We start from the raw sequence: 26,062 nt of genomic DNA on the forward strand, positions 1-26,062 counted from the left end.
CCTGCAAATCTGGAAAACTCAGCAGTGACTACAAGACTGGAAAAGGTCAGTTTTCATTCCCACCCCAAAGAAAGGCAATGCCAAAGAATGCTCATACTACCTGCACAATTGCACTCACCTCACGCTAACAAAGTAGTGCCAAAAATTCTCCAAGCCAGGGTTCAACAGTACATGAACCGTGAACTTCCAGATGTTCAAGCTGGTTTTCGAAAAAGCAGAGGAACCAGAGATCAAATGGCCAACATCCGCTGGATCATCAAAAAAGCAAGAGAGTTCCAGAAAAACTTCTATTTTTGCTTTATTGACTTCGCCAAAGCCTTTGACTGTGTGGATCACAACAAACTGAAAATTCTTCAAGAGATGGAAATACTAGACCACCTGACCTGCCTTCTGAGAAATCTGTATGCAGGTCAAGGAGCAACAGTTAGAACTGGACATGGAATAACAGACTGATTCCAAATCAGGAAAGGAGTACATCAAGGCTGTATATTGTCACCATGCTTATTCAACTTATATGCAGGGTACATCATGAGAAAGGCTGGTGGTTGAATCACAAGCTGAAATAAAGATTGCCGGGAGAAATATCAATAACCTCAGATATGCAGATGGCACCACCCTTATGGTGGAAAGCGAAGAACTAAAGAGCCCCTTGATGAAAGTGAAAGAGGAGAGTGAAAAAGTCGGCTAAAAACTCAACATTCAGAAAACTAAGATCATGGCCTCTGGTCCCATCACTTCATGGCAAATAGATGGGAAAATAATGGAAACAGTGACAGACTTTATTTTGGGGGGATCCAAAATCACTGCAAATAGTGACTGCAGCCTTGAAATTAAAGACGCTTGCTCCTTGGAAGAAAAGTTATGACCAACCTAGATAGCATATTAAAAAGCAGAAACATTACTTTGCCAACAAAGGTCCATCTAGTCAGCTGTGGTTTTTCCAATAGTCATGTATGGATGTCAGGGTTGGACTATTAAGAAAACTGAGCACCGAAGAATTGATGCTTTTGAACTGTGGTGTTAGAAAAGACTCTTGAGAGTTCCTTGGACTACAAGGAGATCCAACCAGTTCATGCTAGAGGAAATCACTCCTGAATATTCATTGGAAGGACTGATGCTGAAGCTGAAACTCCAATACTTGGCCACCTGATGTGAAGAACTGACTTATGTGAAAAGACCCTGATGCTGGGAAAGAGTGATGGTGGGAGGAGAAGGGAATGACAGAGGATGAGATGGTTGGATGGCACCACCAACTCAGTGGAGATGAGTTTAGGTAAGCTCTGGGAGTTGGTGATAGATAAGGAAGCCTGGCATGCTGCAATCCATGGGGATGCAAAAAAGTCGTACACAACTAAGCAACTGAACTGAACTGAATGCTTCCCAAGGCCCACTTGACTTCACACTCCAGGAGGTCTCAGTGAGTGACCACACCATTGTGCTTATCTGGGTCATTTAGACTTTTTTTGTATAGTTCTTCTGTGTATTCTTGCCATGTCTTCTTACTCTCTTCTGCTTCTGTTAGGTCCTTACCGTTTCTGTCCTTTATCCTGCCCATCCTTGTATGAAATGTTCCCTTGATATCTCCAATTTTCTTGAAGCAATCTCTAGTCTATTCCATTCTGTTGTTTTCCTCTATCAACTTGCATTGTTCACTTAAAAAGGCTTTCTTATCTCTCCTTGCTGTTCTGTGGAAGTCTGCATTCAGTTGGTTATATCTTTCCCCTTCTCCCTTGCCTTTCACTTCTCTTCTTTCCTTTGCTGTTTGTGAGGTCTCTGTAGACAACCACTTTGCCTTCTTGCATTTCTTTTTCTTTAGGCTGGGTTTTGGTGACCACTTTCTATGTAGAGTTACTGGCCTCCATCCATAGTTTCTCAGGCACTCTGTGTATCAGATCTAATCCCTTGAATTATTCGTCACCTCCACTGTATGTACAGTCAAAAGGGTTTAATTAAGATTATACCTAAACTGCGTAGTGGTTTTCCCTACTTTTCTTCAGTAAGTCTGAATTTTTCAATGTGGAGCTCATGATCTGAGTCACAGCCAGCTCCAGGTCTTGTTTTTACTGACTGTAGAGAGCTTTTCCATTTTCAGCTGGAAAGAATATAATCAGACTGATTTCAGTGTTGACCTTCTGGTGATGTCCTTGTCTAGAGTAGTCATTTCTGGTTTTGGAAGAGCGTGTTTGCTGTGACAGGTGTGCGGTCTTGACAGAACTCTGTTAGCCTTTGCCCAGATTCATTTTCAAGGCCAAACTTGCCTTTTAACTCCAGGTATCTCTTGACTTCCTACTTTTGCATTCCAGTCCCCTATGATGAAAAAGGTATCTCTTTTTGGTATTAGTTCTAAAAGGTCTTGTAGGTCTTTATAGAACTCTTCAACTTCAGGTTCTTCAGCATTAGTGCTTAGGACATAGACTTGAATTACTGTGATGTTCAGTGGTTTGCCTTGGAAACAAACTGAGATCATTCTGTTGGTGAGATTGTACCCAAGTCCTGCTTTTCAGACTCTTGTTGATAATGAGGGCTACTCCATTTCTTCTAAGGAATTCTTGCCCACCGAAGTAAACATGATGGTCATCTGAATTAAATTCACCCATTCCCATCCATTTTAGTTCACTGGTTTCTAAACTGTCAGTGTTTACGCTTGCCATCTCATGCTTGACCATGTCTGCTGCTATTACTAAGTCACTTCAGTCATGTCTGACTCCATGCGACCCCATAGATGGCAGCCCACCAGGCAGGCTCCCCCGTCCCTGGGATTCTCCAGGCAAGAACACTGGAGTGGGTTGCCATTTCCTTCTCCAATACAGGAAAGTGAAAAGTCAAAGTGAAGTCTAGTTCACCTTAATTTGTGTACCTAACATTCAGGTCCTATACTTTATTGTTCTTTACAGCATCAGATTTTCCTTTCAGCACCGGAAACACCCACAACTAAGTGTTGTTTCCGCTTTGGCCCAGCCTCTTCCTTCTCTTTGGAGCTATTTCTCTGCTCTTCCCCAGTAGCATATGACACTCTCTGACCTGAAGGGCTCATCTTCCAGTGTCATATCTTTTTGACTTTTCATAATGTCCTCAGAGTTCTCAAGGCAGGAATGTTGGGATGGTTTGCCGTTCGCTCCTCCAGTGGACTGTATTTTGTCAGAACTCTCCACTGTGACCTGTCCTCGAGTGGCCCTGCATGGCATGGCTCATGGCTTCATTGAGTTACACAAGCCCCTTTGCCACAAGACTGCCATCCACGAAGGACTTGCTTTTATTAAGTGAATCTATCTCTAGGTTCTCTATTCTGTCCCACTGGTCTGTTCGTCCTTTTACCTGTACCATACTGTGTCAGTTACTGTGGCCTTATGGTGAGTCTTGAGGGCAGGCAGCTGCAGTCCTCCCACGTGTTCTTCTCGGTCAGTAATGTACCGTCTCTTCTGGGTTTTTTGCTTCTCCATGTAAACTTTATCATCATTCTATCGATACCCACAAAATAGCTTGCTGGAATTTTGATTGGTATTGCATTGAACCTGTGGTTCAAAGTCAGGAAGAACTGACATCTTGACAGTATTGAGTCTTCCTATTCATGAATATGGAATATCTCTCCATTTATTTGGCTCTTCTTTAATTTTGTTCATTAGAATTTTTTAGTTTTCCTCATAGGGAGTTTGTGTATATTTTGTTAGATTTCTTCCTAAGTGTTTAGTTGTTTTGGGTGCTGATGTAAATGGTATTTTTTTCTTTTTAAATTTCAAATTCTATTTGTTGATGGTATATAGAAGTAATTAGCTTCTGTAGGTTAACCTTGTATCCTGCAACCTTGGTATAATTGTTTATTAGTTCTGGACGCCTTTTTTGTCAGTTCTTCTGGATTTTGTTTCTTTTTTATCTTTACTGCATTAGCTTGGACTTGCAGTGTAATGTTGACAAGCAGTAATGACAGCAGACGTCCTTGCCTTGTTCCTGCTCATAGTGAGAAAGCCCTTAGTTTTTCATTAAATGTAATGTTCGGGGTAGAATGGTTTTAGTTATTCCTCAAACTGCGGCAATTCCTCTGTATTTCCGTAAATGGCCGTTGGAGCCACTCTGCTATTTTTTTGTATATGTACTAAAGGGTATTTCAGACTTTATTGTAGACAGTCTGGTTGACAGACTTACTGCCATTTCTTACACATATTCATAGTTATTTCTTAGAGTTGCATTAACAGATAGTCATTGAGTGTTCGCTGCCAGGAACCTGGTAAAAAGAGATAAAATAAGACATTCTTCTTTCCATACAGTTTGTAGTCTATAAGTAGATAATAATGGTAATACAGTGTGGTAAGAGGAATTATGACAAAAGAAACAGATATGCATTGGAAGCATATATACCACTCACCTAACCATACTCAATTAGAGAGGAGGTTGTCAGGAACAACTTCTGGAAAAAGCTTATAGGAAAAGCTTATTTGTTTTTAAGTTCCTTCAAGAAAAACATGCTAAGGTGAGTAGACACCTACCTTTGTGAGAGTTTGGAGATATAATAATGAGCTCCTGAGAGAAAAGAAAACTGCTTTTTAAAATTTTCCCATAAGGAATTTAAACTGTTTTTGAAAGCTGTAAAGAAATGTCCTTATGCCATAAGGGATAGTTTACTCAAAAAACTGATAAGACAAATCTTCCTAATTAGAAATGGCCTTAAAGTAAAATTGATAATTTACCCTTACTAATTAATCAATAACTTCAGATATGCAGATGACACCACCCTTATGGCAGAAAGTGAAGGGGAACTAAAAAGCCTCTTGATGAAAGTGAAAATGGAGAGTGAAAAAGTTGGCTTAAAGCTCAACATTCAGAAAACGAAGATCATGGCATCCAGTCCCATCACTTTATGGGAATTAGACACGGAAACAGGGGAAACAGTGTCAGACTTTATTTTGGGGGCTCCAAAATCACTGCAGATGGTGACTGCAGCCATGAAATTAAAAGACGTTTACTCCTTGGAAGAAAAGTTATGACTAACCTAGACAGCATATTCAAAAGCAGAGACATTACTTTGCCGACTAAGTTCCGTCTAGTCAGGGCTATGGTTTTTCCATTGGTCATGTATGGATGTGAGAGTTGGACAGTGAAGAAGGCTGAGTGCCGAAGAATTGATGCTTTTAAACTGTGGTGTTGAAGAAGACTCTTGAGAGTCCCTTGGACTGCAAGGAGATCCAACCAGTCGATTCTAAAGGAGATCAGCCCTGGGATTTCTTTGGAAGGAATGATGCTAAAGCTGAAACTCCAGTACTTTGGCCACCTCATGCGAAGTGTTGACTCATTGGAAAAGACTCTGATGCTGGGAGGGATTGGGGGCAGGAGGAGAAGGGGACGACTGAGGATGAGATGGCTGGATGGCATCACTGACTCGATGGGCGTGAGTCTGAGTGAACTCCGAGAGATGGTGATGGACAGGGAGGCCTGGCGTGCTGTGATTCATGGGGTCGCAAAGAGTCGGACATGACTGAGCGACTGAACTGAACTCAACTGAATTAATAACTTATGGCAGAAAGTGAAAAAGAACTAAAAAGCCTCTTCATGAAAATGAAAGAGGAGAGTGAAAAAGTTGGCTTAAAGCTCAACATTCAGAAAACTAAGATCATGGCATCCGGTCCCATCACTTCATGACAAATAGATGGGGAAACAGTGGAAACAGTGGGTGACTTTATTTTTCTGGGCTCAAAAATCACTGCAGATGGTGACTGCAGCCATGAACTTAAAAGATGCTTACTCCTTGGAAGGAAAGTTATGACCAACCTAAACAGCATATTAAAAAGCAGAGACATTACTTTGTCAACAAAGGTCCATCTAGTCAAGGCTATGGTTTTTCCAGTGGTCATGTATGGATGTGAAAGTTGGACTATAAAGAAACCTGAGCACTGAATAATTGATGCTTTTGAACTGTGGTGTTTAGAGAGGACTCTTGAGAGTCCCTTGGACTGCAAGGAGATCCAACCAGTCCATCCTAAAGGAGATCGGTCCTGGGTGTTCATTGGAAGGACTGATGCTGAAGCTGAAACTCCAATACTTTGGCCACCTGATGCGAAGAGCTGACTGATTTGAAAAGACTCTGATGCTGGGAAAGATTGAGGGTGGGAGGAGAAGGGGACAACAGAGGATGAGATGGCTGGATGGCACCACCAACTCAATGGACATGGGTTTGGGTGGACTCTGGGAGTTGGGATGGACAGGGAGGCCTCGCGTGCTGCGGTTCATGGAGTCACAAAGAGTCGGACATGACTGAGCGATTGAACTGAATTAATAACTTTATTCATTAATATGTACCATTAAGTAAGTGGAAAGGTAACAGTACAAACTGGGAGAAAATTTTTTTCTCCATCCATATGTGATACATATCTAGAACTTGTATCTAGACTATGTAAAGAACTCCTACAATTCAATAAGAACAATAGAAAAATAGGGAAAATACTTGAAGAGACCCTTCACAAAAGAAGATATCCAAATGTCTGTTAAACATATGAAAAACTGCTCACCATCATTACTCATCAGGAAAATGCCAATTCAGATCACAGTAACGTGCACTCTATACTCTCCATAATAGCTTAAGTGAAAACATGAAATATATTTTAAGTGTTGACAAGGATCTGAAGCAGCTGGAAGCTCTGTGTATTACTGGTGTGTGTATGTTAGTCGTGTGGTCGTGTCCAACTCTAACCCCACGGACTGTAGCCTGCTGGCTTTCTCTGTCCATTGGATTCTACAGGCAGGAATACTGGAGTGCATTGCCATTCCCTTCTCCAGAGGATCTTCTGACCCAGGGATTGAACCCTGGTCTCCTGCATTGCAGGCAGATCCTTTACTGCTGAGCTACAGAAAAGTCCTATATTACTGCAGTGAGTGTAAATTATATAACTGCTTTAGAAGATTTTTAGTGATATCTTCTAAAGCAGAACATTTACCTATCCTGTGATTCAGGTATTCCACTCCGAGGTACATAGCAAACAGAAATTTGTTCACTGTTTGCTAAAAGATATATGTGCTGGACAGTTCGTACAGCACTGTTGGTATAAAAAACTGGTAGTGAAATTTGAAAACCTAGATGCTCATCAACAGCAGAATGGATCAGTTGTGTATTTACACAGTGGAATATTTACATCAACAAAGATGCGTGTTCTGTTATTACATGCAACAATATAAGAGTCTTGTATACATAGCATTAAGGTCAAAGAACAAACAGAAAAAAAAAATGTGTTTTGGATGATTCTAGTTGTGTGAAGAGCAAAAACAGGAAAAACAAATCCTGGTTGGTGGCAGCCTAGGTTGGGAGAGGGTAAAGCATAGGAGGGAGCATGAGTGGAGCTTTTCGATTTGATAATGTGCTCTTTCTTGATCTGGGTGCTGGTGACACAGGTGTGTTGGGTTTTGAAAATATATAGCTGTGCACTTTTGATATATACAACTTCCTTTTTGTGTTATGTATTTTTTTTTAAGTACTGGTTTTAACTTATAAGAAAACTGTGATAAATCTAAAAGCTTTACAGTGTTGATTCCATTTTGCTGATTTTTGTACTTTCAGAAATACAAAAATATTCCTTTAGCTTAGTTGAAATGTAAATTACTGGGAATTTTTTAGTTTGAAAATACAGAAATTTTAGAATAATTGTAATCTTAAATCAACTACTGCTAAACCTTTTTCTTAAAGTATTAATTTGAACTTCTCATTCATGCAACATATTTGCAAGGTCTGATTTTACTATTATATGATATTATACTATATAAAACATTAAAATTTGTTTTTGTTAATTATAACTAAACTTGACAGATTAGTATATCTAACTGGGTGACTGGAAAAGATTTTTGGTTTTAAATCTTAAGTGATTTCTTGTTAAGAAAGAAGGTGAGTGAAAGTGTGTTTTTGGTTATTTCTTACCCTCAGAGGAGGAACTGTAAATAGCTGTTCTTATTCTTTCTTCTCTGCTTATCAGGAGAATGTTCTATTTCTATAGTATCTGGAGACATAATTATAACAGACAAACATGGCAATCCATTATCAATTATTTTTTTTTAACAGTCAAGTCCGTCATCTCCGGATCCAGCTAGCTTTCTTGCAGAAGATATTAGTACAAACTCCAATGGTCCAAAACCTGCAGAAGTTGTGCTAGATGATGACAGAGAAGATCTTTTTGCAGGTAATTGTAAATAACCTTTATTGTTTTTTTAAAGGAATTGTCATTTGTAGCATATATCCTGTCAGAAAATATTCTCTTAAAACAAAACTAACATTTTCTGTGAAGTACTATTGATGGTTTTTCTTGTTAACGACTTAGGAGGACAGGAAATTTTAGTTACTTTGCTTTGTGGAAAATAAAGACTGTTGCGAAAAGCACGAATATGATCCTTTCTGGTTTTAAGCGTTTGGAAGTAAGTCACACTAATAATTTGATTATTTCAAGCAGTACTTGGACACAAACTAATGGTTGTGGCATTCAGATTTTGAGAAATAGAAATGATTATATTCTTTCTTACTATTTACAGTTTTTCACAAAGCAAAATTAAACTCTGAACTTAAGAATTATTTATAATCTAAATATATTTGAAATCTGTTTTAATAAAAATGTTTCAGTATTTACCATGGGTTCCATTTTGATTCAGTTTTAGGTGAATAAATTGATGCTTCAGGATTTTTTTTTAACATGGGGGCAGGATTTGGTGTAGTCTCTTTCTACCTTTAAAAAATTGGACCCTCTTCAAAACAATTATCTGCTTTAAGATTAAAATTTAAATACAAATTAATGTTTGGCTATTAAAAAGCAGCATCTTCCTTAGAATTAATGGCACAAATAATTGCAATATTAAATCTTTGTGTGTTTACGAGCTTAATTTACCTAAACTGGCTTTCTTTGAGCTAAAGCTTGATAATGTATCCTCCCTCAGCTTTTATAGTGGTTGAATATTGAAACCATCTTGTATTTTTTTAGTACAAGTATATTTAAAAATACAGTCAGTCCTCTATGACAGAGGTCCATACAATTTCCTGTTTAATGTATGAAGTTTTCAGTGCAGATGAATTCATGTCTTTTATGAATTCATGTCAGAAAATTAAAATGTGAAGACAATCATTTACCCAGCCACCTTCCCACCCTTTGCTGTAGCTACCTAACACTTAGCATATAATGACAGTTAACCAAAATTGTAATACTCCTTTTTCTTTTCTTTCATTGACTTTTTCCCAGGAGATCCTTAGAAGTTTCTTCATGGCATTTATGTTTTAATCTGAAAGATGACAAAAGTAGCTGCTAATCTAAAATTGTGGTTATTCCTCTAATAGTAGAGGGTCATAAATAGAACACTTGGATTATCCATTTTATTAAAGAGTCTTTAAGTCTCAGAATTCTGTGTTAATGAGTGTGCTGAAACTCTAAAGCAGAACTCTGGGTCTATGCATAGGAGAGATGGTTTTCTTGTTTACAGTGTGCCCTGCTGATCAGTTTGCCACGTCAGCGCTGTGCAGTGATATTTGCCCACGAAGCTCAACTAGAAAAATCTTTTCTGTGTTAGTGTACTTAGTGCAGAGTATACTAAACATAGTGATTGATCCATGGTCAGTGTCAGGGTTTTTGTTTGTTTTTAAGGAGAAACAGATGAAGCAATAAAAATAGTCATCTGTTTCTTTTGTTATCTGCAGACACTTTTTATGCTTTATCTTTTATCTTAAACTCAGCTACATTTCATAATGACATCATTAGGTTTCCGAAGACCTGTATAAGAGAAGAAACTCTAGGTATTGCTCTAGTGACTTAGCCATTCTGGTTTTAAAACCATAATGAGATTAGATTGTAATTGGTATGTATGCCAATATACTTTTGGTAGCATTTCAAATACTATTATTATGTCAGAAGTGGCATCAGAAAAAGTTCAAGCATGACTTTGTTACTGTTATTAGCTTACTTATAAGATGTTCACCAAACATGGGTGTAACTAGAGAGCCCCTTTCCACCATCAGTACCATCCTGCGCTAAGCTTCACTGAAGACATTTTAGGAAACTGTCCTAGAGGAATAAGTGAGGGTGAGCAAGTTGCCAGTGTTGAAATTGTCCTAGACTTTTAGAACTTGCTTCTGCCAGGGTAGTTAGTGTATTTCACTTAAGCTTTTCAGCAGATTATACCAAATCCAAAGTTTAAGGAGTATTCCTTTGTTTGAAAAATTCTCTGGTGTCTGTGGTATGAGTGAAATGTCACTTAGCTGAAATTGACATAATCAGTTTACACTTACCTTCAAAGTGTCTCTTTCAAGGAAATGTTAATCTTTATACTTAGTATATATGGGACTTTTTTCTGTAAAAAAAGAAAAACTTTGACTTATTTTTTTATTGAGGTATAGTTGATATACAATATCATAAGTTTCAGGTGTACGATATAGTGATTTTCAAGTTTATACTCCATTTATAGGTTTAAAATGTTGGCTGTATTCCCTGTGATATACAATATATCCTTGTAGATTATTTATTTTATGCGTAGTAGTTTGTACCTCTTAATTCAAAGAAGTAGAAATTTTTAATACCTCAAAAATTCAAGAGGTATCTTACTGCTTCAAGTAAATAACATATATGTTATTACTGATATACTTTTTGAGGTATTAAAATGGCTCACTGTCTGTTGTTACTACCTTCTCAAACTTTGAGGAATCTAAGAACCTCAAGTTAGAAACCACTGATCTAATCCTGTTTCATTTACAGTCCTGCCTGCCTTTTCTTTGTATCAGTTCTATAAACCAGCAGAACTGTGGTTATTATTTTGGCCACTGATTATAAATTTTACTTTTCTGGCTTTGCTTTTAACTTACTCAGTTATGATTGATTCCTGAACAATATGGGTTTGAAATGCTCAGGTCCACTAATACACATTTTTTAAAATTAGTAAATACTACAGTACAACTTGATTGGAGGTTGATTGAATCCAAGAATGTGGAACCTCTAAAACAAAGGAGCTGTGTATATGGAAGGCCCAAATATAAGTTACACTCAGAGTTCTGACTGTGTAGAGAGTTGGTGGCCCTAACCCCCATGTTGTTCAAGGGTCAACTGTGTTTCATTTTTGTGGAATGCTTCCCTCATTTTTTAAATCCATTCAGATCTTTTCAGTTCAGTTTCATAAAATATTCCCTCTTTTCCCCAGCCTAGATTATTCTCTCCCATCTCCACTCAAATTATAGTTTGTTACTATAGTTCGTATAGCAGTTAAACGTTTTGTTATGCTCTTTATATCGTTTTCTTGGCTGTTACTTGTCTTTTGTTGTTTAACATTCCACATGTTTATATCTTGTTTTCCCAACTAGATTATAAACTCCCTGAGGGCAGGTATGATACTTTACATTTTTGTGTTTCTTCATTGCCTTTAGCACAATGTTACATAGCTTTTAGACACTCAGTTTATTGATTTGTTTTGTTTATAAATATATTTAGTTTTAGATTTTTCAAGTGAACAAGCACTTTAAATGAAAACCTAAACACCTATTGCTTAGTGTATATTTGTGTATTCAGCTAATATCCAGTAATCTTTAGCATTTAATTGCTTTAGATTACTTTGTGGACTTTGCATAACAAATTTTTAATCCCAATTGGGATAGTTCTGAGCAGCTTTCTGCTATAAAGTTTGTGTTTGTGTGTATAAAAGAATCATAATGTTAGCCTGAATACAAGATTTTGGAAGGTAAGTTACCACAAGTATTAGATATATTATAGATCCAAACACAAATGAATGTGGAATTATTCACATCATTGCTTTCCTACTAGCTTTATCCCTACCACTAGTATAGATAACTATGCTGACTTACTGGAATTCTTCCTAAAATCAACAAAGTCACTGTTGGTTTTAAAGTTTTAAATAAACCACTAAGGAAGAATTCATAAATTATTTATAACAATTATTTTAATATTTTGATACTATGGGTCATATAAAAATATTTCATAATTTGTTGCCTGCTCGGCTTGTTACCTGTATCCTCAACTAACTTGTTTAATTTGTATCTAGAAGCTACAGAGGAAGTTTCTCTGGACAGTCCAGAAAGGGAACCTATACTCTCCTCAGAACCTTCTCCTGCAGTCACACCTGTGACCCCCACAACACTCATTGCTCCCAGAATTGAATCAAAGAGTATGTCTGCTCCTGTGATCTTTGATAGATCCAGGGACGAGGTATGGAAAAATGTTTATATTCTAAATTAATATGTAAATAATATATTTATTTTTTTGTTCCCCACCCAGCATTTCTCTGCTGTCCGTCATTTGTAATCAAAGCCTTTTAGACATTTCCAAAAAGAACACTAAAGAGGTTGGATGATTTGGTTTCTAAATTTATCCCCACACTTTTTAATCCGATAACTTGAATACATCATTTTCCTTCTCAAGTCAGGCAGTTTGTCATTTGTGATCTTACTGTAATAGTCCCATGGACTTAGGCACCTGGCCGGCTACAGTTCATGTGGTCGCAGAGTCGGACAGGACTGAGCGACTGACACTGTTCGCAGAGCAGGGGCTGTGTAGTGAGTAGAGAGGAAGCGTGAGGGCCTTATTGATGGTGTTGTTTCTTGATCTCGGTTCTGGTTACAGAGATGTGTTTACTTTGTAAAAGTTATTGAGCTGTATACCTAGGATTTATATGCTTTACATATATTACAGTTCAGATAAGGCTTACTTTTCAAAAATCTGTGCAGTAGGGCAACTTTGAAAAAAATTATCATTAGAAAAACATACTTTTCTGAAGTCTTGGAATATTAATGTTGTTTTTAAATTTTGAAAGATTGAACAGTTCCTGTGTTTTCTTCTTGAAAATAACAAACCTTTCCCTCAGAACTACTGTTAACAGGGATTGCTTACTTACAATGGCATAAAAAGTGCTTCTCTGTAGTCTCATAGATTTATCATTTTTCTTCTTTTCTCAGTGAGCTTTGTAGTGCTTTTATCGGCTTCAAGAAGAACATGTGTTTACTAGGTAAAGAGAAATCATGATGCTCAAGTTGCTTATAATAATTTCTGCAAGTATGTAGGATTCTACTGGCACAAGTAACGGCTACTTCCTGGTTTTTAAAGAGGAGAGATACAGCTTTGAAAAATAGTAATATTAAAAATAAGGAATTATCTTCATAATCTGCATCTGAAGATTGAACAAAAATATTCCACAGTATTCCTCCAGAAGTTTTCTTTACATCTGAGGAGTTGGAGGAACACAAAATTTTCTGTTACTTCTCCTGATTATCCTTTTCCTGTTGTCTTTGTGTGTGTGTATATTTTTCACATAGACAGGAAATGTAAAAGCTTTCATTGATTTTCAGAAATAGAGTGCTGAGTGACTCTGAAATTGTTTCATGTGGCAGTGATCCTAATAAAAGATAGATGGTAAAAATTATACTTATTACTATTACGATGATAATACAAATTAGAATCTTTAATACCAAAAAAAATTTTCCTAGATTGAAGAAGAAGCAAATGGAGATGTTTTTGATATAGAAATTGGTGTGTCAGATCCAGAGAAAGTTGGTGAGTCAACATTTATTGTATTTTGTACTTGCTTCTTTTTAATAATTAACTTGGTTGTTAATGTGCTATTTTTCTTAACTACATGCATTGTTACAATATTAGAATTGGTGCTTCTAATTTTTAAACTTGTGGCAGCTTTGTGGTTTGTTTTTTCCCCCAGCTTTATTGAGAAATAATTGACAAATAAAAATTGTGTATATTTAGGATGTACACACATCACAATTATCATAATGTGATAGCTTAGTATTTTATGAAATGATTACCACAATCAAGTTAATATATTACCTCACATAGTTACCTTGTGTGTTAAGCTTATGATTTTTAATAGCTTCGCTTTTCTTGTAGGTGATGGCATGAATGCTTACATGGCTTATAGAGTAACGACAAAGGTAAGCCTTTTGCTCCTCTAAAAAAATACTGAGGCTTCTCTGTGTAGCATGAGGATACCACAGTGATTAAAGTGTACGTGATCACTGTCTTTACAGGGTTATCATCCAGTAAAAGTTGCATATAAATAGTCACAGTGAGTTGTGAGTGGTTTGGTAGAGAGAGTGTTCTGGGAGGCTATGCAGGAAGGGATCTAATCTAGGCAAAGTAGAAGTATTGCGGGTGGGAGAGGGGGCAAAGGGATTTGCTTGTGTAAAAGCCAGAAGTAAGAAAACACTGTGCTTTCTAGGACCTGCAGGAAGTGGTGCCAGATTAAATTGTTTGGCAGTAAGCCTGCCTTTATTATGAACAGCCACATTAGGAATTGTATGATGGAGAACCACTGAAGTTCAAACAAGAGTGTGGCACATTGAGATTTTTGTTCTAGAAAGCTCTCTCTGACTCAGTTTGGATTGGGAGGATAAAAGTGTCAGGGAACTTCCCTCGTGGTCCACTGGTTAAGATTCTGTGTTTCCACTGCTGGGGAGTGTGTGAGTTCAATCCCTGGTCAGGGAACTAAGATTCCACGTACTGCACAGTGTGGCCAAAATAAAAAGAAAGGTCAGGGTCTCTAGTTGAGGCAGTTGCAATTCTTAAAGGGATTGTACACCTTCAGATCTTAAAGACAGAGGTTCTGTAGCAGTCCTACTGTGAGAAGTGATACTTAGGAATTGGTTCTGGGGATGAGTAAAGAAAATGGTTTCTTGAGTTATATAGGAGGTATGATGATCAGTAAAGCTTGGATGTAAGAAGGGAGGAAGGAGGGAAACCTGAGTCTTTGTCTAGAGGAACTCTGTGCTTATTGGAATGATCCTGGAGAAAAGGCAATACAAAGAGAGGAACACAGTATGGAGTGAAATCTGTTAATTCATTAAACAGGTACTTATTTATATACCTTGGAGTCAAGCTGTCTTCCAAAAGCTAGAATATAATAGTAAACAATACAGAGAAGTTCCCTTCACTTTTCCAGCAGGGGAAAATATGGTGAAATTGAGATGGCAGTGCAATTTAAATGGAGGTTTTTCCTTGGACTGTGTATCAGACTGAAGCCCAGTGGGGATCTAGGCTAGAGGTAAAGATCAGAGGTTAAGAATCATTAGCGTAAATACAGATAGAGTTGGTGAGATGAGTTAAGTGTAGAATAAAGCAGGTGTTTTGTGTAAAAAAAAAAAAAAAACAGCAACAACTGTGATTTGGGGTTTTTTCAGTTGTTAGAAATCTTTGTTTCACATTAGTTAGCTACTCTACATTTTTTTGCAATGTAGACCTGTGTGTGTGTGTATGCATATTCACAATTATGTATTACATTAATTTTTAAATAATTTTTCAGTATTCAAAATTTGAAATACCTCTTCTTCACTTGTAGACTTCTCTTTCCATGTTCAGCAAAAGTGAATTTTCAGTTAAAAGAAGATTTAGTGACTTTCTCGGTTTGCATAGCAAATTAGCAAGCAAGTATTTACATGTTGGTTATATTGTGCCACCAGCTCCAGAAAAGAGTATAGTAGGTAAGTATGCATCTTTAAAAATTGATTTTTGTTACTAGTACTGTTAATTGTATGGATTTGTGTATTCCATGATCATACACCATCATGACATATCAATGTCTTAAGAGATACTGAATTTAAATATTCTATTTGTGATAGTCATTTATCAACTAAAGAGTGTATAGCTAAAAATTTTATTTTCTAATACCTAAGGATTTTGATTTATACAATGTGATGATGTTAAATATTAAGTTGGAATTTAGCAAGATGAAAGCAATTTAAAACTTTTAGGGTTATTAGATAGAGTACCTTATTACTGAGTAACATTTAGAGAATATTTAATATTATTAGCATATTAACATTTTTCTGAGGACTTCGAGATGTTCCATGCTCAGCTATACATTGTACAAAAAGATTTGATCTAGCCTTGCTCACACAGGAGCTATTTAAACTCATCTCATTTTATTACATACCTCAATTTAACATTTAAAAACATTTCACTTTTACAGGTAATAAAGCCTTACTTAGTTAAGAATATGCAGAATATTACAAAAGAGGAAAACCTCTATTGTCCCACCATTAAAATTTTGTAGTATTTTTTCCACTCTTTCTTTTCAGTGATAGATTTTTGGTGCTCTCTCAGGAGAAGTTGAGTGCACATCCTCCTTCTCCATCATCTTGAACCAATTTCCCAGTCATAGGTTTTTATACAAATCAATTTTATATATATATATTTATATATATATATTTATTCTGAAATAAATTTGAAATAAACTTTATTCTAAGTTAGTATTTTTACCTCTTTAAACATTTGATTTGAAAAGCAGTTTTATCTGTATCTTTTATGATTTTGAAACTTTGATATATTCAAAAGCATTTTTATATTCTTCACTTTTAAAACTCAAAGATCTAGTATAGTTCTTCAGCTTTTCTGTCTCAAGACACCTTGTGTATTCAGATTTTTTGAAGGGCCTTAAAGAGCTTTTGCTTTTGGAGCTATATCTCTTGATACTTACACGTGAGAATTTTTAAATTGTGTTTATTAATTGACTTAAAAATGATAAACTGATAACCTGTTATTAACAAATAAGGTTTTTGTGAAAAATTATTTTTGTAAGGCAAAAAAATAATGATAAGAATGGCTTGCCTTTTTTTGTTTTTTACAGTTTTGCAAAATCTTTTAAGTTCTGACTTCATAGAAAATAGCTTTATTTTCACATCTGCTTCTGCACGCTTATCTTTTGTAATACAGCACATCATATAACTTTAGGAAAGCTCCACTGAGTTCTCATGAAAGAATGAGAGTAAAAAATACAAAAATAACAGCATGGTGTATTATGAAGATAGATTTTTGTACACATCCCATGCCACTCCTCAAAAAGGTCTCAGAATGCTTCCAGATATTCTAACCATGCTTTGTGAATTGCTGCTGCTGCTAAGTCGCTTCAGTCGTGTCTGACTCTGTGCGACCCCAGAGACAGCAGCCCACCAGGCTGCCCTGTCCCTGGGATTCTCCAGGCAAGAACACTGGAGTGGGTTGCCATTTCCTTCTCCAATGCATGAAAGTAAAAAAAAGTAAAAGTGAAGTCGCTCAGTCGTGTCCAACTCTTAGTGACCCCATGGACTACAGCCTACCAGGGTCCTCCGCCCATGGGATTTTCCAGGCAAGAGTACTGGAGTGGGGTGCCATTGCCTTCTCCGTGTGAACTGCTAGTCTAGTTAATAATTTTATTTCTCTAAACTGTTGCAGTGGTATCCTTTGGCCTCCCATTATCTGTGTAGTGAACTTGTTTCATTTATCATAAATTATTATTAATATCCTTTTTTCTTTAGCTTTAAGTTGTACAACTGTTTTTAATATATCAGAAGAGGAAAAACAAAATAATTTTTCTCAGTTTGGTGGCTACATACACTAGTCTTTAAACATTGAGCCAGGGGAAAAAATTTTTTTAAACTCAATTTTCATGCCAAGTTTATTGTGTTTCAAACTAATATTTTCCTCTAATAATCTTCAACCATCCACCAATTATTAGCTTGAAAAGATTGGAAGAATTTGAGGCAACCATATAAAATGCAGTTTAAAAAAAGATATAAGTAAAGAGATTAGCAGGAAAAATAAATGTAGTTAAATAAAAAATAAAGTCAAGTTAGTTTCCTCTAAATGTATGCATAAAGTCTGAGCTATTATTAAAGGTAGATAATAAATTGTTCTGTGAAGTTCTTGGCAGAAAATCAAGTAGAGAAGTAGTCATTTTTAAAATTTCATGTTGTCCATCAGTTTTTAAAAATGAATACATTAACTAAGAAAAAATTTGCACATTACTTTATTTTTTAAATTCAAAGAGGTTCTGTGAAAGAGCTCATTATTTCAGCTGTTATAAAGCCAGATACAATAAATAAACAAGAACATGTTCTTAAAATCTGTGGCAGAGGAAATACTTGGCATATTCACAGATTATACTTATTTTTCTAGTACCAAAAGTAAAGATTTAATTATTGCTCATAAGAGATAAAAATATCAAGTGAGCTTAAACTCATGAATTTGAACTCCATTATGCACATTGCAAACACATTTTAATTTACCAGGAGTATAATATATATCAAGTAAAATAAGGATTCCAAACTGGAAAACTACAGACATAGCTCAACCTCTGCTTTAGCTGTACTCTTTTATAGTTTACATTAAAAGTACTTGCCAAGTATATATATTAATCTGTCAAACATATGATACTAGTTATTATTTTTGACACTTTTTGTCAAGTTCAAATATATTTTAAATTATTCAGAAAGTGAAAGTGTTAATTACTCAGTTGCATTTGACTCTGTGACCCCATGAGCTGTGTAGCCTGCCAGACTCCTCTTTCCTTGGAATTCTCCAGACAAGAATACTGGCATGAGTAGCCATTCCCTTCTCCAGGGGACCTTCCCAACTTAGGGATTGAACCTGGGTCTCCTGCATTGCAGGTAGATTCTTTACCATCTCTGAGCCACCAGGGAAGCTAAATTATGCAGAAATTATTTTAAAAGAATGTTTCTCAGTAGTAGAAAATCATGAATCTCATTCAATTTTTTCAAAGGCATGACCAAGGTCAAGGTGGGTAAAGAAGATTCATCATCCACAGAATTTGTAGAAAAACGGAGAGCAGCTCTTGAAAGGTAATTCTAATCAGCTGTGTTTATGACTCTTATGTTTTTACTTCAGTAATATAAGTCTGATTCCACTAAGTGGCACAAGTATATTATTAAGTACGGAAATTCTGAAGTACCACTCTATTACCCTTAAGAATGCTATAAGCTTTTTTAAAGAAAATTGGTCCATTAAAAAATATGGTACTGTCATCTTGTTCCGTTTCTATAAATTCTCATAACAAAGTGATACTTGTCTTCATCTACATTAATTTTTCTTTTGAATAGTTAGTGATATTGAAATAGTATTAAATGCAGTGAAAAATTAGGTTTGTGCTCTCTGCTTCAATTCTTTATAGTTGATTGTGACTTGAGAGTATAAAAGTGTTAGTCAGTGCTTGAACTGAGTGTACAGTTAAAGGCTGATAGATACATGTGCTGTACCTTCTTTTATACTTCTTGACCTGACACATTTCCTATAGCTTTGAAGACTTGTGTTCATTGTGGCCAACTCAAAGAGAAATGGATGGGAGGAATCTACTCCCAGAATCTTAACATTTCTTCCTTTTTATGCTGAAAATGTGAGAAAAAAACTATCTTAAAGTTCACCTTATAGGTGGTAATTACCTAGATTTAAAATACTTGCTACTTTCATAGTTTTTTTGTTGTTTTTAATTTTAATCACATTTGCTTATTTGTTTTATTTTCTCTCTTGGCTTAAAATTAGTGGTTAGAGTAGATAAGGACAGTTTTTAGGAAATAGCATATATATCTACTGGGTATAAATTAGTTTTTAAAACTCTTTTTGAGACAACATATTTCTGGGTTTTAGTAATAAATTATTTCAGTTTAAAAAAAATGCCACAGTAAAGTCAGGTTTGAACAATTCATAATAAGAAAAGCTAGTGTGCAACTTAAAATCTTATGTTAGAGAAGACTTAAAAGATGAGGTTATGTCTGTAAGACTAGCAGTCACTCTGGAAAAAGATAATAGAAGTTTAGGCATTAGAATTGATTCTATTGTGAAAGAAATTGTAGATTAAGTATGTTTAAGAATAAAGATAATGTACTGCCTTGATTTCACTTAGTTCTTCCTAAGAGTATAACCATGACCTTTTGAGAAGCCTTTCCAGTCCTGTTTTTCTGTGAGTAAATTTGAAATATTTTGGATGACATCCTTGATAAGAAACTTAATGAAGATTTATTGTACCAAGGACATATTTGATTCTCCACTCACCTTTTCTTTTAACTTGAATGCATTGCATAGTACTTAAACTGTACCTTCATTCACTATGTAACACTGAGGAGAGTTTTAGGGAAGTATTGAAGCTTGACCTAGTATATTTGTGAAGGTAGTTTTTTGACTAGTAAATATTGCTTGTTAAATACTATCAGTACCTTAGTAGAATTTGCAGTAGTGATAAAGCATATTATGAGTTCATTGTACATTAGAAAAGATAACTAAAGAAAATACAGGTGTAAAGGTACAGAAGCAGAGGAACTGGAATGATTTTTATTGTGAGTTTTCTGTGGCATTTCTTAAAATTTAAACATTTAGGCATTGCTGTGGGATACCCGACCTAGTTGGATCTGGCAGGTCAAGGATGTATTTCTTCGTATATGCTCTCGTAGTCATTTACATAGTTATTCATTTGTTGAACTTTGAGAATCCAGATGACTGTCTTGAGCAAAAGGATTAATATCTGGTGTTAAAATATGAGAAGAGAAAGGGAGTGGTTAAGAACCCAAACATTCCTCCTGTGCCACACTCAGTAAGCAGAAACTACATCTTCTAAGTATCCTAAAGATAGCTCACTTGATTTTCTTATGAGTGCTTCGTGTGTTACCTTATGAGCATATTGAGTTTGTTTTATAGTAAGGATACACTTCTGTAAATACAAACTGAGAAATGTAAAGTAGCATGAAGTAGTGTGTAGGGTTTTAGAATCCTTTCTGTGTTGAAACTGGCACTCCATTATGCACTGCACACTATCTGTGAGGTCTTGGACCAGTTATTTAACCTAAATTCATTGTTCCTTTTCTCTAAAAATGTAAGTGTATCATAATAAGTACCTGCAAACCCAGCTGGAAAAGCCTCAACAGTTAGTATAGATTGAATAACCCACTCATATCAGGAGGTTTGGAGGTAGGCAGATGTTTAATGTTATCAAATTCATCAGGAAATCCTGTTGTTTCCTTTTGATATCTGGACAGCAGTTTTTTCATCTGTTCACTACTAGTTGAAACGTCTGAATTAACTTCAGTAGACTCCACGTTGATCTCCCTGTTTCCATCCTTGTACCTCTAATCTTTTTTTAATATAACCACCAGTGTCATCTGTTTAAAACATGAATCATCCCCACTCATACACGCATCTAATTTCACTCAATAAAAGCCATAATCCTTATAATGACCTATAAAATCTTCCATGACATGCACTGCTCACTCTGTTACGTACTTGATCTCATATCTTCCTTGATCACTTTGCTCTAGGCCACACTCACCTTTTTGCTGCTCCTCAAAGATCCCAGGCATTTTCTCACCTGGGTTTTCACTCCCCTACCCTCTGTGGCACATCCTATAAAGCTTTTGCTCCTGGGGTATCCGCATGGCTAATTCTGTTACCTGTTTAAAATTCAGGCATTCAGGTATCACCTTTTCTGACCTATTCTATTTAAATTGCCATCAACCACTGATCCCATTGGGTTTCCCTAGTAGCTCAGTTGGTAAAGAATCCCCTGGAGAAGGGATAGGCTGCCCAACTCCAGTATTCTGGCCTGGAGAATTCCACGGACTATATAGTCTATGGGGTTGCAAAGAGTCGGACACTACTGAGCAACTTTCACTGATCCCATTTACTTGTCCTTTCTCTACTTGTCCTTTCATTTCTCCACAGCATTTGCCATCTTATCTTATACTACATAATTTTTATGATTTGTTGTCTGTCTTCTTTTTCTAATATAAGCTTCAATAGGAAAGGAATCTTGTTCTCTTTTATTCATTGATATATTTTGAGTACTCAGAACAGTAACTGATGTGTAGTAAATGCTCAAGATATGTTTGTTGAATGAACAAATTAATGTCATCAGAGACCCAGCTTCTTTTTGCCTTCTTGGACTCTCTTGTTAGCACATATCTTTGAGTAGAGAAATATCTTTAACTCTGTTTCTCTCAAGCGTTTTGTATAACCTGCTTTATTTTGTTTTGGTAAGTAAGTAGAAACTTGAAAGCGACCCCATAGACTATAGCCCTCTAGGCTTCTCTGTCCTTGGAATTCTCCAGGCAAGAATGCTGGAGTGGGTTGCCAGGGGATCTTCTAGACCCAGGCATCAAACCCAGGTCTCCTGCATTGCAGGCAGATTCTTTACCATCTCAGCCACCAGGGAAGCAGTTGAAAGCCCTCAATGATTGTAAATATACTGATAACCTTTCCTTAGCACGAATCTTAAGAACTAACTGCTGACCACTTCTTGCAGAGTCTGACACTTACTTTTCATCAGTTCCAAGCATCTTTCATTTATGTCTCCCTTCAGTGTTTGTTCGGCCCCCAATGCCTCTTTTCATTGTATTTTCAGTGTATTCTTCCTACATTCGTTTTTGTTCTTTATCTTTCTTCTATGTATCTATAACCTTCTCTGACCTTAATTCTGAATTGGTGTATAGTTACAAATGGTTAATCAAGTAAAAATCTGTTTAATGTTTCTTTTCTTAATTTTAACATTATGTAAGTTTAATACCTTTTTAAAGTGGTTAATTACTCTTTATTTTCATGTAACTCTTAAGAAAGTTTTATTGTCTTTCTAGAAGATAATTTTTCAACCTTGATTCCTCAAAATGCTAGTATGTTTCAAGGTGAAAAACAGAAATCTACCGTCAGTTGAGGTTTATTAATATAGGCTTTAATAAAGTTAAACCAGATCTTTTTCCTGCAGTACTTCTCACAGCATTTAATATGCTGCTATTCACTATGAATCTTAAAGGAATATGTATGTAATATATCTCAAACTTTCTTGGTTACAGAAACACTCTTTTTCTTGGAATATTGCATGAGACTAGTATTCTCACTTAATAGAACTCAAAAATTCTCACTAGAACTCACTTTAAAAAGTTATTTTATAAGTAATATATTTCCATTTACGTTTGAAATACTGCAGTTGTTCTTAAAGGCTGTGTACTAGATGTTTTGTCTTCCTTGGTTGTTCATTTTATGAATGTCTTAAGTGCTTGCTATTTACCAGCTGTTGTGTGCACTCAGATGAACAACTTATGCAAACTGCTTTTAAACAGTACACAGTCCTAAACAACTTAATAACTCAGCTAGAGTAGTACTGGAGAACTTCGGTGTTAAAATTGTTTAAGTAAAATCCCAATGGAAAAGTATCAACATTTCTCAAACTTACAGGATTAGTGTTCCTACTGTACTATTTTTTAGTTTCATAAACTAAGCAGCAAATAAATATTTTTTAAAACCACAGTGTAGATTGTATTGTACATATCTATTAAATACCACTTCTATTATAATGACCTCTTACGTGAGCTGTTGACTTAAAATGAAGTTTAATATGGTATTTTATTTAAATATATAAAAACAGAAGTTAACGTTTGAGCCCCCCCCCCGAAACTCTTAGGCATATTCTATAATCTGTTCTATATAAATATAACAAAGGCATATTAACTGTTAGGCAAATTATTATAATTGAAACATTAACGCATATAATTATTAATCTGAGGAAAGAGCAATTTTTTTAAAATGGGATTAGATAAGTAGCAGTGATTCAAATAGTGGAATTTTTTCTCTTATGAAAGAAGGATTGGTAATTTATTGTGACTGTCAGGGTTTGAGCTTTTCTCTTAAAGGAAAATTACTAAAGTAAGCTGATAATGATTTAATAATGATGTTTCTCTTTACTTTTTATTTTATGTGATGTCGTATAAGGAGAACATCAAAAATAGCAAAACCCTAGAAATAGAAATGTTGAAAAAAATTTAGTCCTTGTCAAATGAGGATCAAAACTGATTTGATAATTTAAATCTACTGCCAAGGTGGGGGAAATTGGTAGGCTGTTCTCCATTTTGGTAATGATGGCAATTAAAAAAAAAGTTTGGACTAATTAGTAATATATATATTACTAGAAAATATATAATAATGACTAGGGACATACTGACCTGCCAAAACATAGAGTTGTTTGACAAACTTACATATGTACCCTAACTCTAATATTTTGCAATGAGAAGTTTGGTAAGTAATTTAACCTCTCGCCATTCCTACCCCTACCCCACTACTGTGCCTCTTTCTACATAATTATAAATTTTCAAAAAATGAATGCAAAGCTTTTTAATTATTACATTACTGTAAAATTCTACATAATTAGAATGAAGGCAAACTGATAGGAAGCAAACAGAAGGCATCTTTTTTAAATTTTTAAATATTCTTTTTTTGAAATAAGTTTTAGAATAAGATGCTACTGATAAATAAAGGAGCATTTTATTCTTAAATCTAGGTATCTTCAAAGAACAGTAAAGCATCCAACTTTACTACAGGATCCTGATTTAAGGCAGTTCTTAGAAAGTTCGGAGGTACTATTTCTACTTTAAATTTTTATATGTAAATGTTCTCATTTATGATTATCAGTTGTAATTATATATAAGTATAAGTGTTCAGTAAACAGCTGCATTAATAAATGGAATAAAACAATGTGTTGTGGTTTCTTTTTTTGCTTAGTGCTTTAATTACTTAACTAAATTCGTAGCAAAATATCTTCTTCATATCAATAATTGTAGGATGATTATTCCCTTTCTTGAAAATATTAAAACCAGATTTAAAAGAATAGCTTACAAATAGTCTAATTCTGAATACCCTAAGTCATTGCTTAGACATTGTGTTGAAATAAGTTTATTCAGATCTCATTTTAGAGATAGTTGAATGTGGGTTTGTATGTCTACATTCTAATAGTCTTATTAAGGTTTTGAAATGGAAATGTGTAATTTGAAAGTTCTTTAATTATAACTATGCTCATCTTTATATTTGGCACATTTTATCCTCTAATTGTTACTATATGATATATTTTTAATCTACTTGAACTCCAGAATTGTTCAAAAAAAAAAAAAAAATCCAAATTGCACAGCCCTGACTAAGCATAAAGAGATTTTTCTCAAGACTTTCTCCTTTTTTCCTTTTAAACAGTTTATATCTGCTAGCAAACAGGTGGCCAGTGTTAAGGTGCTTGGCAATTTCTTAATATATTTTGACAAACAGAGTGTTGTTCCATCTAAATGTAAACGTGCAGAAGAAAAACAAATGGAAAGTCTATTTTTTAAGTTTTCCTTTGAGAATGTACAAGTAGTGTATTTGAGAAATTAGATCTCACTATTGAAATGTATGAGAGTGAAGAAAATACAACCTCCTTTTTTTCTTTTTTTTTTTTCGGGGGTGTTACGTGGGGGCAGTCCCTTTTGTGGCCAGTTAAACCTCTAGGCTTTTAACCGGTTTGTTTGCCCTTATTTGTCATTCAATTCCAGCTGCCTAGAGCAGTTAATACACAGGCTCTGAGTGGAGCAGGAATATTGAGGATGGTGAACAAGGCTGCCGACGCTGTCAACAAAATGACAATCAAGATGAATGAATCGGATGCAGTAAGAGCTGATTTTTCGACTTGAATAATGAGATGAATTAATGAGCCCAACAATTGCATTTTAAAGCTGTGCAAGTAGAAAATAGGATATTAATTTGCTTATTGAGTGTAGTTCTCAGCACATCAGTTGACCACCATGGTTATACATGGTTAATTCGTTGCTTTAAAACAAGGAATGTAGCTTGCTATTGGTAACCTAATTTACACTGGTTTGTTCTGGCTAAATTAGCTCCATTTTTCATTTTTCTCTTAGTGGTTTGAAGAAAAGCAGCAGCAGTTTGAAAATCTGGATCAGCAACTTAGGAAACTTCATGCCAGTGTTGAAGCCTTGGTCTGTCATAGAAAAGGTTTGTTTGTCTTGTTATTTATATGTTTAACACTGTAAGTTAATTCAGATATTTTATTAAATTTTATTAAAAATGATTATTTTAAAGTTGTGAAATGAATGTGATCATTTTAAAGTTTTAAGAGGATGTTTTCTGTTTCAACTTTGTTACTTAATATTTTTTGTTGTATTTTAATCTTCTAGTTTAGAAGGAGAAAAATCTTAGGTTTGTAAAAGTATATTTTGAATTTTAGATTAAAACTGCTTGATAATTAACTCTTTGTTAAGCATATACTGAATGAATGAAGATGTCTTATTGGTAACTCAATAATTAAAGAATGAAATTCAAAAATTGATATTTGAAATTTGTCTTTAAAATGTAGTTTTGTGCCTATATTTCCTAAAGAACTGTGAAGCATTTGCTTCATTTTGCAGCCACAATATTTAAAAACCCAGAAAGGGGAGTGTTTAAAATTCATTTTAAAATTGAGTTCTAATTTCTTATTCCATTGTGAGGTGTTTTTGGTTTTATTTTTAAAGAATACATGACTTCTAGAACTACCTTTC

General features: G+C 35.2%; 1 protein-coding gene across 2 annotated transcripts in view; it reads left to right on the forward strand.

Moving 5' to 3' along the window:
• SNX2 (sorting nexin 2) overlaps positions 1–26,062 on the forward strand; it is a 65,631-nt gene that overhangs the window by 22,472 nt on the left and 17,097 nt on the right. For both annotated transcript variants that reach the window (XM_040241711.1, XM_040241712.1), the window contains exons 2-10: positions 8,036–8,153; positions 11,995–12,158; positions 13,433–13,499; positions 13,845–13,888; positions 15,292–15,433; positions 18,490–18,568; positions 24,040–24,115; positions 25,058–25,171; positions 25,424–25,517. In XM_040241711.1, coding sequence (XP_040097645.1) covers positions 8,036–8,153; positions 11,995–12,158; positions 13,433–13,499; positions 13,845–13,888; positions 15,292–15,433; positions 18,490–18,568; positions 24,040–24,115; positions 25,058–25,171; positions 25,424–25,517 — 898 coding nt within the window. The remainder of the gene's footprint in view (positions 1–8,035; positions 8,154–11,994; positions 12,159–13,432; positions 13,500–13,844; positions 13,889–15,291; positions 15,434–18,489; positions 18,569–24,039; positions 24,116–25,057; positions 25,172–25,423; positions 25,518–26,062) is intronic.

Source organism: Oryx dammah, unplaced genomic scaffold (assembly GCF_014754425.2).
Source record: "Oryx dammah isolate SB20612 unplaced genomic scaffold, SCBI_Odam_1.1 HiC_scaffold_5, whole genome shotgun sequence".
In the NCBI taxonomy this organism is placed as follows: Eukaryota; Metazoa; Chordata; class Mammalia; order Artiodactyla; family Bovidae; genus Oryx; species Oryx dammah.